We start from the raw sequence: 12,807 nt of genomic DNA, 5'->3' as shown, positions 1-12,807 counted from the left end.
AACAGAACCAGAGGAGCTAAAGGAAAACAAGGGAGGGAGGAAGGGAGGGACAGATGGGCAGGCTTGGGGGAAGGTAGCGTTCTCTGGTGTCCCCCACCCCTGCCCAGGGGCTCAGAAGCCTTTGCCTGGGTCCAAAGGCCAGGGCAAGCTTGGCTCACAGATTGGGGGAGGGTGCCCATATCTCCCTCCCCACCCCAGGACTGACAGCCAAGAGACCGGGCAGGAGCTCAGACAGAGCTATTTTTAAAAGTCCCCTTACCTCTGGGTGGGCCGGGACCCCAGGGTTCTGAAGGAAGGGTGGGCACAGTGTCCCTGTCCTCGTCATGGAGATCTTGAGGGAACTGAGGCTCCCCAGTGACCCGGGGCCCTCAGACCCAGGGGCCAAGGGCTTCTAGACGCTCCCTCCCACCAAGCCTGTACCTGAAGACCTGGGGCAGGCGGAGAGCAGCAGGGAGGTCGGGGGGGTGGGGGGGACGGTACAGGGCAGGGCGTGAGGCACACGTACCCACGCTCACCCATGCTGGCCCAGGCCCAGCAGCCTCCCGAGGCCCAGCCCAAGATCACTCCTCGGTGAAGTCCCTGTCTATGTCCATGTAGGGCTCCTCGATGTAGCTGACAAGGGCAGAGGGTGACTGGCGGTCCGGGTTCAACAGGATGGACACGGTCTCTTTCCAGTATGAGAAGCTGATGCAGGAGCTCTGGGCAAAGAGAGAGGGGCTGGGCGGGCGCCTGGGGGACTCAGGTCAAGCCCAGCACCCCGCGGGGAGGGCCTTGGTAAGGGGACAAAGAGCTGCCTGCCACAGGGTCCAGGCGGGGACCAGGGACCCCAGATGCCCCTCCGAGGGGCCCTAGGTCTGCGTGCCCGCAGCCCGCCTGCCACCCCTCAGCGGCGGGGCACTCACGTTCTCCAGGCAGGTGCTGTCCTTGTCCTTGTGTAGGTAATGCTGCTGCCAGAAGCGCAGCAGGTTGTGGAAGTTGTTGAGCAGGAAGCCAGGGTACTTCTTGCTGTGCTCCATCCGCTGCAGCAGCCGCAGGTACAGGGGCAGCCGCTCTTTCCGTCGGGCCAGCATCAGGATCACCAGGCTGGTGTTCAGGCAGCTGACATTCTCCTGCAAGCACCAGGCCATCCAGGTCACGCACGTGCCGGCAGCCCCAGGGGCCCCAGTGGACCGGGGGTGCCACTGGGCAGGGAGGACAGCGCCCCTGGCAGAGTCCAGGGGCCACGCACTGCGCTGCCCCTGCAGGAGGCTGACAAGAGGACTGGGGAGAGGAACGATGCCGGCATCCTGGCCCAAGTGCCTTCCTGGTCCCTCACCCCACCCCCCACCCCCACCCTGGGATGTTCCCGGTGGGAACGGCATCATCAGTCTGGATAGAGTCCACTCTTCCTCCAGAATCAGCTCAGGCATCGCTTCTTCCCAGGAGCTTCGATCCCTGGGGCGGCGGGGTGCACGCATCAGATGCAGGTGCCTCACTCCGCTTCACTCAGCACTAGACGGGCAGCTTCCTGAAGTGTCTCGGACTGTTTCGTTCACTGTGCATCCCCAGCCCAGGGCCTCGCCTCAGTAAACGTTAGATGAAGGAACGAAAGAACAACCTCTGAGTATTACCCCCATTTTAGAAAAGAGGGGTGTGAAGCTCGGAAAAGGGTCAGCTGCACAGTTATCTGTTGAAGGAGGTGGGAGTCAACATCAGGCCCAACCCCAAAGTCTGCACAGGAGGCTGGGCTCGGAGAGCACTGGACTGGGAGTCAGAGCTCAGTGCCCATCCTGACTCTGCCCCAAACCACCTGTGACCTTGGAGCCTTGCTCCCTCCCCAGGCCCCTTCTGTAAAATGGGGCACTGATCCTTATTGGAGAAAAGTCCTCAGAATAGCTGGGAGGGTTTCCCAGGAACCAAGGGATGGGTCTCAGGAGATGTATTGGGTTGGCCCGAAAGTTTGTTCAGTTTTAAGTAAAAAGACACATTTTTCATTTTCACCAAGAACTTTATTGAATGTATTCATTAACCAAACGAACTTTTTGGCCAACCCAACACTTCTAGGGTGAAGGTGGCTCTGGGAGGAGGGTAACTGCTTCCAATCTCCCCTTCCCTGTGGCAGGTCTGCAGGGCCTCTCACCTGGGTCAGCGTCTGCACGTGGATGATATTGATGAGGCGGAAGAGGAAGGACATCTGTGTGGGCACCTGGGATATGTAGGCAAGCAGGCGGCACTCGGACAGGACCTCTGCGACTAGGGACAGAGAGGCAGAGGTGTGAGCAGCAGGTGTGGAAGCTGGTCTGTGGCTCAGGCCCAGGGGCCTGACACCCAGGCTTCTAGTCAAGCCCCCCTTGGGCTCTGACTCTGAAGCTGGGAGCCCCCACTGTCAAAACAACTACAGAAAAGGTTGGCTGCAGCAGGAACAAATCTCCAGCTGCTCTGCCACTCTGGCTAAAGCCTGCGTTCTCACTAGAGCCCCTGCCAGGAGTTTGCTTCCACCTTGTCCTTCGGTCACGTTTGGGAACCGCCTCTCCCAGAGGCCCTCCCCAGGCTTCACCACCCGGGGGCCTCTCATCCCAGGCAAGTCCAGGCCAGGAAAGGAAGGGTGTTGTTTTTTGCATTTTGCTGGCAACAGTGTTTTTTTTTTTTTTCACCTGCCATTAAAATGTCACACATGCTCATCAGAGGAAGCATGGATGATAAAAGTAAAAGCCAAGAAAATTTCACCCTGAGAGCCACCGCCTTGACCCCAACCACGTGGGTGTTTGGTGCAGCTACTTCCAGACATTTCTGTCTCCTTGCTAGAGGCTGGGCGTTTGATACCAATTGCAGCCACACTGGACCGATTCACCTTGGCATTACGGCTTTTTCTTACCTTTCATGTCCACCTGGTTTTCGAATCGGTCCAGTGACAGAGTGACGCAGCGCACCAGCATGTTGGAGTCCACCAGCGAGCTGTTGATCTGCTTCAGGAACACCTGGAACTGGAGCGGAGGCTGGGCTGACCGGGGTGGTGGGCTCTCGGCTGGAGACGGCCAAGGCCTAGGGCATGCAGTCACTGCAGGGGGCATCCCCGTACCCTGGCCCAACTGTTTCCAACAGGAAGACTGAAGCTCGGACAAACCTGTGCCCTGCCCTCACCACCTAATAAGCAGTCCCAGCAAAAGAACTCAACTCAGATCTTCTGACACTATGTCCAGTGTTTTCTGCACTGAAGGGTCTACTGTCATTTTTACCTCAACTTGTCTGAGCTGGGTTTCTGCCACACACATCCTGTGAGCCTAACACACCGGGCCCAGTCCTTCCCTTCTGGGGCTCATCATGGCACCCAGCATGCTGCATCAGACCCATTTCCAAGCCCACCTGCCCACAAGCAGCTGAGACTTTCATCCCTGTGTACCCAGGGTCTAGCACAGTGCCCGGCACACAGCAAGGGCTAATGAATGTTTGTTGACAACTACCCGCTGACTCCCCAGGACTCTCCAATTTAAAACCAGCACCTGAAGACTGGGCTCCAACATAGCTTCTGGATGATGTGGCAAACCCCATGGAACCCTGGGTTAGACTTACCTTTGCATCCGTGTTGATGTATTTATTGAATCTCTTGAATGCATCAACATTAAACTTCATCAGCTCCCCCAGGAGGTCAAAGTAACTTTGGAGCACATCCCGCGACTTGCACTCACTGTCCACAATGCAGTAGAGGATGTGCTGGGGGTGGGAGAGGACAGGGTGAAGGCAGGAAGGCGGCTGATCCCGGGGGCCAACAGGCACATATGGCTGCTGCCCCCAGGCTGCGCTCATCTAAGCTGCCCACCGCCGGCCTCCCCCAGCCCTGGCACATAGCTCAGACCACGTGGCATTAGCTTCGAGCAAGCATCCAGGTTGATGGAACCTGCTCCCCTGTCTAGATTCTCATCTGAGGACGCTGGTGGCTCCCAGGGCAGGGCCAGGCCTGACACACCTCACCAGGAAGGCGGGTGGGGGGTGGGGGGAGGTTGGGCTATGTAGCCACAACCTCTCTCGCTTGCCCAGGTCTGAGCTAAACTGTCCGCAAGATGACCAGGCTCTCCAGCTCGCAGGGAGGCGGCCATCTCCAGAGGTAACACTGGCCACTGCCCAAGCACTGAAGCCATTCAAGTGAAGCACAGGGTTTAAGAACACGAGACACATTTTGACCCCATGGTTTGTCTTTATGTTAATAAAAGAAGAAGTTCACACTAAAGTCAGTGAACTTTTATTGAGAACATAAAGCAATTTATTAACTCCTTGAGAAGGTTTTCTATGACAGTTAAACTGTTTCCTTTTTCATTTTTATTTTCTTGAAGTTGCATATACCAATTTGGATCAATTCTTTTCCTTATGGGTTTTTATAACAATGCATGGGTCAGTTTCTTATTTGTATCTTTTTTATTTTTTTTTAACCAGTTGTAGCTTTGGACATTTTGCCCTACCTCCCTTCGTAAATTTTGCTTTTTCTGGAGGCCATTTTTCAATAAAGGGAAATTAACTTTCAGTCAGCAGCAAAATATCCTCAGGGTCAAAAGGCCTTGCTGAGCAACTTTACAGACTCCTATAATCCTCCATGGCCACCCCCAGATCCCTCAATCACCCATTAGGCACCCATGGGGAACCCAGAGTTGACAGCTAAGGGGAAGTACCAGGGCGATCTGCACTGGCATTTTACAATAAAGAGATCTGGTCTGCTCTGCCAGCTGTCTAGGTCTCAGGACAGGAAAGCAACGCATGGGGCTGGGGAGAGGGACACCCGACACCCTGGCTCCTCCGGGCCATTACCTCCAGAAGGCCTCGCTTCAGCAGGAACATCTGGTCTGCATAGGAGGTGGTCCCTCGGAGGAAACTCTCCACAGCCCGGGCTTGCCAAAACCTGCGACCCAAATGTTGACCCCTGGCCCAGGTGGCTAAGGCTGCCCTCTTCTGGCCCATGTTCTATTCACCAAGGGGCTGGGAGATGTCTGCTGCCTTTTCATTTATCCAACAGACATTTACTGAACGTCTATCTACTAGGCATCGGGCCTCACACTAGGCATTGGGGACACATCAAGGGTCCCCATCCTCAGGGATCTGACAGCTCAGGCGGGAACAGTCCTCCATGTGGTTCGTCTGGAAGGAGCTGTGTCTTGGAGAAGGCAGCATCTAGGATCAAAGGGCTGGCCCTGTGAATCACGTGTGAAAACACACTCTAGCTTCTGCCCCTTCAGAGGAACAGGAGGACATGGAAGTGAGGGGCCAGGAATGCATAAGGGAACCTGACAGACGTGTGGACAGACCACCGAGCTCACTTCTGATGGGCTGTCCTAGAGAAGAGGTGGCTGATGTTCACTGAGTGGCCCCGGAGGGCAGAGCTGGGATCCGTAAGAGGACTTCAGGACAAAGCAGGCTGAGTTGACAGGGGACCCTTGGGGATGGAGCCTACTGACAGCTCACACCCACTCTGATGGAATGCCTCCCTCACCTGCTACTGCTGTCTGCAGCCTTTAAGACTCAACTTAGATGAGTCTAAGGAACTGAGGTGCCCTCCCTGTCCGCACCCGCCCCACCAGCCTTTCCTTTGCTCCCACCGCTCCTGGGACAGGTCCTGGCTCTGAGCCTTTCCACGCTGCATCCCCCACGCAGGTTTCTTTTCATGCTTGTTTCTCACAACCCAGGGAACTCCATGTGGGCAGGGACTGTAGCTCCCATTTCTCCCCCACCTGTCCAGCACCAGCACAGAACAGGTGCTTGGTGAATGCTTGGTCAATTCTTGAAACACACTGGTGGCACGCAGAAGCTAGTGAGTACGTGCTGAGTCAACACAAGGGAGACGGCAAACTCCCTCTCCCGGACAGTAACCAGATGTCCAGGGTAGAAGCTGGTGACTAAAGAAGGTAATTCTAACAGCTTAAGAAACACTTGGCTCCTGGGCCCTCAGGAGTGGCAGATGCGTGTCCCAGATCTACCTGAAAGATGACTCAGCTGGCTCCTTCTTCATGACCTGCAGCAGACGAGTTAATAAGCCCCTCTTCCCATCACACACCAAACTCCTGAAATAAAATAGACAGGAACATACTGGGGGCAGATCTGAGAGCCTGACAGGGGCCAAATTCCACTTGGCTGAAGGACTGTGTCTTGGGGCCCTGGGGTTGAGTGTCTCTGCTGGGTTAGGTGGGTAAAAAAACATGGTGACATTTCCAAACCTACAGGATGTCCTCCTGCTCTACCTGGGTCCACAGCACCCTAAGGACTCCTGCAGTCTCACAACTGAATAGCCAAGTGCATTCTCACTACATCTCAGGGCAGCTTTTCCTGCCCAAACTCACTGACAAGTGATGAGAGGCCAAAAACACAACCAGAGTCATACAGGGCTCAGAACTGCTGGAGAGAGGGCTGCTTACAACAAAAGTGGGTTTGAAATACCATGACAGTCTAGCAGATGGGGCAAAGTCTGTGCCAACAGGGTGAGGCAGGGAGTACCCTGGGCCCCAGCTTCAGCTCCAGCTGGCCTTGGACAAGTACCTGAGGTTCTGGGCCTCTGCTTCCTGGTCTAGGAAGCAAAGACAGTAAGTGAGGAAATGACTCAGGTTGCATTATTGGGGAGAGAAGGCCAAGCAGGCAGGGACTCTAGGTCCTTAAACTCCCCCTTCAAATACAGCAGCTCTACTATTCACCCACTACAGCTGTTAGGGTGGGACTATATTCAGTTTCATTTGAACAAAGATTTCTGCTACTTTAAAAGTAAAAACAAACAAACAAACAAAAAAGGCTGGAGAATTACAACTCCTCTTGCTGGATACAGTCCTCCCTGCCCTGACCCCTGTGAGCCTGTGACTTCCCTGCTCTGCTCCAGAAAGTGAGGCAAGTATAACCCAGCTAATGGGACTTGACAGAGGGCAGGAAAGGAGCATGTCAACAAAGCTGAGTGACAAGGGGGAGAGCAGAGTATATACGACCTGTGGCAGGTGACCTCTCCGAGCCCCTGCTCCCCTGTCTGTAAAGTGGAGGTGACGATGGCACTTGCCTCCAAGGGCTGCTGTGGGGCTCCAATGAGATAATGCAGGTGACGGGAGGACAGTGCCTGGCACACAGGAGCCCTCAAGACACTGTAGCTACACATGCGTGAGAAAGGACAAGTACACACACCTGTGTGCACCCATCTGGGAGCCCTGGGACACGCAGGAAACCAGGGTGGGCTGTGGGCCACAGATGCACCCCAGCCATGCTCACCTGTCAGTGTTGAGGACGGCTTCCACCTCGGGGATGTTGGCCTTGAGAGAGATGGCGCTGAGTTCATTCAGCTCTTGGTTGTTGAGCAGTAGATACTTGTTCCTGAAATAAATGTGTTGGAGGCGGTAAAGGACAGGAACTGTGGCTGCCGCATCAACACTGGGCTAGTCCCCTGCCCATCTGCTGTGGAGGGAATCCGAGAAGCCCCCGGGTACCCGCCCCTAACACCACTTACCCCGAGCCAGCATTCTGCGGCAGGGCACACAGCCCACTGCTCTCAGGCTGTGGGAGTCTCCCTGGCCCCAACGCCCACCCTCTGCCTGCCACGTCCACTAATGAGGCCCCTTTCCTTAGCATCTCTAGGCCTTTCTTTTGCCACTGAACATTTCTATTTAATTTCTCAAAGGCACTTCCAACTCAGTGATGTCCAAATCAAACTCATTATTTTACTCCTCAAGACTGGCCCTGTTCCAGCATTCCCACCAGGAGGCCTGAGTCAGCTGTGACACTCCCTCCCTCCTTTCCCTTTCACATCCAGGCCTCTCGTCACCCAAGTCACGTGGACAGAACCAGCTTCCTAAATGGTCTCCCCACAGGAGTCAATCCCACACACAGCACCCGGAATGATCTTCAGATAACTGGAATCTGATCATGTCACTCCCATGAAAAATGCTCCCACATTTTCGCACTGCTTTAGAATATATAAAATCCAAGCCTGCGAACACAACCCATCAGATTTAAGAGTCTGATGAAAGCTAGGGGCTCAATTCTTCAGGAAAAAAAGGACACGTTCAGAACATATTGGTGCCATTTTTCCGGGCTGACATACTTGCTGGAGCTTGAGGCCTTCAGACAGAGAACCTCTCAAAGAGGATGATCAACACGATCCAGACAAAAGCTGCAAAGTGAAGGCCCTTGAGGTCACATGTGTCCTCAGGCATGTCCTATTAGCTTATACAATGTTTCAAAAGAATATAAACCAGCACTTAAAAATCAGGACTTTTCACATAAATCTTAATTTCTGGCTTTCCCTGGGGGAAAAACTCAGAAGCTATGCAACACTGGGCCTTGTTTCCCGTACACCAACAGCTGCTAAGAGCTGAGCAGTGGCTGCCTGTGTGTTCCAGCTCACCAAGGTCTCACCAACGCCAAGGGCAGCTGCCATTTACCCCTCCCCTGCACTTCCCTTATAGCAGAGAATCATTCTCCAATACATTCTCCACCAAAGGTTGGACAGTAAAAATAAGAGGGCAGAGTGTGTTTCAAGGAAAACGGGGGAGAGTACATCTCCTTGTACAGGTGAAGAATATTCCATCTGCTCAACATGCCAATACTCAGCCCACTTTGGCCATGTGAGGTTCCTGCTGGCCCCTGCAAATAGCCAAGCTCCTGGCTCAGAGGGACAGATGGCTGAGAGCTGTTATTGACCCCAAGGGTAATAAGGGGCCAGCAACTTCCGCACTCACTTCCAAGGTGGCTGTGGGGCAAGGGGAAATTCAGTGTAGGGCCTGGCATAAAGGAAGGGCTGCACGAATGGCAGCCCTCATCACGGAAGTGCAGCCCCATGCGGTGAGAGTGGCTCTCACGGCGCCCAGGTCCTCCTGAGCCGAGGTCAGCGATGAGACAAAGGGAGAAGAAAAGACAGTGAAACAACTCTCCTCCCAGGGACGGCTCGTACTTACTCATGGTGGTCGCTGAAACTCTGGAGGAGCCTCAAAAACTGAATCTTCAAGGTGATGTCCTAAAATACACGTGCATCCTCGATGTTAAAACCACAGTCACAATGTTCCAAAAGAAAACAAAAGGCTCTGGTGACAGCCTGGATGTCACTCTGCTTCTCTGAGCCCCTGTCCTCGCGCACAGTGAGGACTTCTCTTTAGTCAGAAAACCCTTTGTCCACATCTGGCCAACAGCATATTAAGCTAATGTAGACCCTTCCTGTTAAAAACACCCCAACATACTGGATAAAAAATAACTGAAATTGGGCTTCCCCGGTGGCACAGTGGTTGGGAATCCACCTGACAATGCAGGGGACATGGGTTCGAACCCTGGTCCGGGAGGATCCCACAAGCTGCGAGGCAACTGGGCCGGCGCACCACAGCTACTGAGCCTGCGCTCTAGAGCCCGCGAGCCACAACTGCTGAAGCCCGTGCACCTAGAGCCCGTGCTCCACAACGGGGGAGGTCACTGCGGTGAGAGGCCCGCGCACCACAGGCCCCCGCTCGCCACGACTAGAGAAAGGCCCGCGGGCAGCAATGAAGACCCAATGCAGCCAAAAATAAAATAAATTAATTTTTTTTAAAAAAGTCCTAAAAAAAAAATAACTGAAATTATTTTAAATGTGAGGCTAAGTTCATAGGAAAGAAAGGAAATTCCACTAGAACCAGAAATGAAAGGACCGAGTTCAGAGCAGCGAGCACAAGAGCTGTTGGCTGGCAACCCTGGGCGGGTGGAGAAGTGGAAATGAGACTTATTCGGGCCAGGGCTTGGGTTTCAATGCTCTGCAGGGACCAGAAAGAACCTTGGGCCCATAGAAAGCCTGCAGAATGTATACATTTGGTGAAAAAAGGGTTAGAAAAACCCCACCTACCAGCCCAGGGAGCTGGCAAAGAAGCCTGTCTCTGCCAGGGTGCTGCTGGTGGTGGAGGGGAGCCCCCAGGTCCCCAGGAGGACCCTGGGCTCATACTACCAGAGTGGGAGGGCAGACACTCAAAATGAAACCTTGTCCTGGGATGCCATGCCCCCTGAAGTACCTGGCAGACAAAAGCCAAATGTTCTATAGGACTACTTCCAGGGCCCAGGCTACACAGGTACTCACAGGGAGAACAAGCTCCCCCTCCCCCGAAGGTGACCTTCTACAAACAGTACAGAACACAAGGCAACACTCCACCCCGAGGTGAGTCTGAAGACTCAGACACAAGTAGCACCCCATGAGCAATCCAAAAAAGACCATAAAAAAGTATGTTATGAATAATTAAAGAGATAAAATTAAAGACAGAAAATGCAACAGAAGAACAAAATATTAACATAATGAATAAAAGACCACGTAGCTTTTGACAAAGATCCAGACAAAATGTCTAGAAATGCATAATATATTCACTTGAAATTAACTCAAATGGATGTGCTGAAAGGTAAATCTGACAAAGCCAAGGAGAAAAACAGTAAACTGGAAGATACGGCACTGAGGAAAGTCCCCAGAATGTAGCTTAGAGACCAGGGAGGACGCATGTCACTGGGCCTGGTGGCCGTGTGGCACTTTCCACTTCATGCTGATAGCCGATGATCTTTCTTTTGCAAGAAACAGAGGCTCAGAGATTCAGTGACTTGTTCAAGCTCTCCCAAAAAGCTGAGTGGCACAACAGGGCTCCTGACTCCCAGTTCAGTGCTCTCTAGGGCACCGTGAGAAAGACCAAGCAAAGGTGAGCCCTTGACCCTTAAAAAAGAGAAAACCTCCTAAAGCCCATTTTGGAGGCAGACCACTGGCGTGGTTCTGGAAGGCAAACCTACTATCAGTGGATGTAAATTACAATGGGATAGAGAACAGAATGAGGAAAAACTTGCTGTTCCATAGTAGAGAGGGTGGCCCTGTCTGGAGGAAAGTGAGTGCCCTGCCCAGAGGTGAACAAGGGAAGGCTGGCTGGAGGGCGTCAAAAGGGATTTCTGGATAGGTGAAGGGTGGGGGTCAGATCCTTCCCCAAGGTGGCTTCCAATTATGGGGTTACATAGGCTATGACTTTCAGTTTCTGCTCTACTCTCAAAGAATGAGATTTCAAAGGGCCAACAGCAGGTCTTGAAACAACTACTTCTGGCAAGCGAAGCCCATCTGTCACCAGGGTCCCTGCTCACCGGGCTACAGTCACAGTTCTGGTTGTGACCGTGGAGGACAAGAGCAGATGCTGAATGCTTCCTCCAAATCAGTTTGTCAAACAAATTATTCAGCCCGGGGATCAGCTTGAACTCCGCAATCATTCTGTGAACCTGGATGGGGCAGGAAGGCAAAAGCATTAAGACAAATGTGCTGTGAAGGCCTATCAAAGCCTGGGCAGGTAGGTACCATGAGGCTTCAGGAAGAAGAGAGCACTGCTGAAGTTTAAAGAAAACAGCCACACTTACTCTACCCTCACCACCACTCCCACTACGCACAAACATACTTTTAAACTCTCTAAAAGGAGACATTAATAACTGGTAAAATTAGATGCTTCATGGAGAACCCTGAATGTTCAGGATCAAAGGGGAGAAAGGCTTCACTTATACTCATTTACACCTTTTAATACAGAACTATGTGCATTACTGACCTATTAAAATAATTTTTTACATAACATAAAACAAAACTATTACTCCTTTTCAGGGCTGTTGTAAGGATAAAGTCAGAAAATGTACGTCTAGTCCAGAGCACAGCCCCAGTACTTACTAATTCCCATTTTACAGAGGAAAGGAAAGTTTACCAGGACTGATGTAGCCAAGGCAGGGGTGGAAATGTCACCCTAACTCAGGTGTTCTCATCTGAAAGCCCGTCCCTTCCCCGCCCACCACAGGCTGGTGTTTATCTTGGGAGACCAGAACTTGACAGTGCTGTGACTGTGGGCAACATTCTTCTTTAAGCCTGAGTCCCTTGATGGAAAATGAGGGCTGAGGAAGTGTTGAAAGGGCTGAATGAGGTAATGTGGGGGAAGCTCAGGGCCTGACTTACAGGAAGCACTGGAAAAAATGACTGTTGTATTGATTATTTTCATTAGCACCAGAGGGATGGAACTTATGACATTTGGTGAGCATTTCCAGTCTAGTGATTTCAACTTAGCCAAGACTGGTCAGAGAACCTGGCCCGAGTGCACAATAATAAGGTCACTCCAAGGAGGGGCCTTCTGGGGGACCTGGCCGGGAAAAATGTTCCCCCTGCTGTCCTGGTCTACGCAGGGTCTGTGAATCCATGTCCCCACAGTGCCTAGCACAGAGTAGGAACTCAGTTAATGCTGACTGTGCAAATGAGGACACACCAGCATAACACTGGTTCTCAGGAAGGCAGGGTTCTGAGGCCAGCTGATGGTCCCTCCCAAGGAAGCGGCAGCTGTAATCACAGTTTAACTAAAGACCACAATGAGTCATAGAAACTTGGTAACAGGAAGGCTCAGTGAGCAGGGAACTGTCATGGTGAGGGGACAGAAAGAAGAGTCAGGGCAGCAGAGTTTAAATCCTGGCTCTCACGATGCCTGGAGACTGAGAGCAGGGCCCTTTTTTGTATCTTCATTTTCACAAGCATCAAGTGGGGTAGAGGTCACCACCTGCTGTATAACTTACCAAATAACCTCAAATTCAAATATGAATGACTATGAAAGTGCCTCAAAAAAGAAAAAGCACTCAACACAGGTAAGACATCGTGACTAATATTTTTTTTAAGAAATATATATTCCATATTAAAGGAAGGAGCCCCAGTGCTGTGGACATCAGGGCAGGATCTCATCCAGCGTCCTGGTTTTAAATGCCAACCACAGGGTGACGACGCCCGAAGTTATACCTCCAGGCCCCTCTTCTCCCCTAACTCCAGGTGCAGGTAAGCCAAATGCCAATTCTAACAGACATCTAAACCTAACTTGTTCAAACTGAACT

At 52.3% G+C, this 12,807-nt stretch overlaps 1 protein-coding gene across 1 annotated transcript in view; it reads right to left on the bottom strand.

The window, feature by feature from the left end:
• Window positions 1-416: 416 nt before the first annotated feature.
• TRPC4AP (transient receptor potential cation channel subfamily C member 4 associated protein) overlaps window positions 417-12,807 on the bottom strand; it is a 74,180-nt gene continuing 61,789 nt past the window's right edge. Inside the window, exons 9-18 of the mRNA XM_082432084.1 lie at window positions 11,050-11,181; window positions 8,886-8,944; window positions 7,204-7,305; window positions 5,940-6,023; window positions 4,777-4,867; window positions 3,550-3,690; window positions 2,855-2,963; window positions 2,120-2,232; window positions 903-1,109; window positions 417-698 (exon numbers count right to left, since the gene is read on the bottom strand). Coding sequence (XP_082288210.1) covers window positions 561-698; window positions 903-1,109; window positions 2,120-2,232; window positions 2,855-2,963; window positions 3,550-3,690; window positions 4,777-4,867; window positions 5,940-6,023; window positions 7,204-7,305; window positions 8,886-8,944; window positions 11,050-11,181 — 1,176 coding nt within the window. The 3' untranslated portion in view covers window positions 417-560. The remainder of the gene's footprint in view (window positions 699-902; window positions 1,110-2,119; window positions 2,233-2,854; window positions 2,964-3,549; window positions 3,691-4,776; window positions 4,868-5,939; window positions 6,024-7,203; window positions 7,306-8,885; window positions 8,945-11,049; window positions 11,182-12,807) is intronic.

This window comes from Balaenoptera physalus (genome assembly GCF_965194825.1).
Source record: "Balaenoptera physalus genome assembly, chromosome: 16".
NCBI lineage: Eukaryota > Metazoa > Chordata > Mammalia > Artiodactyla > Balaenopteridae > Balaenoptera > Balaenoptera physalus.
This window is presented reverse-complemented; position numbering and strand designations above follow the sequence as displayed.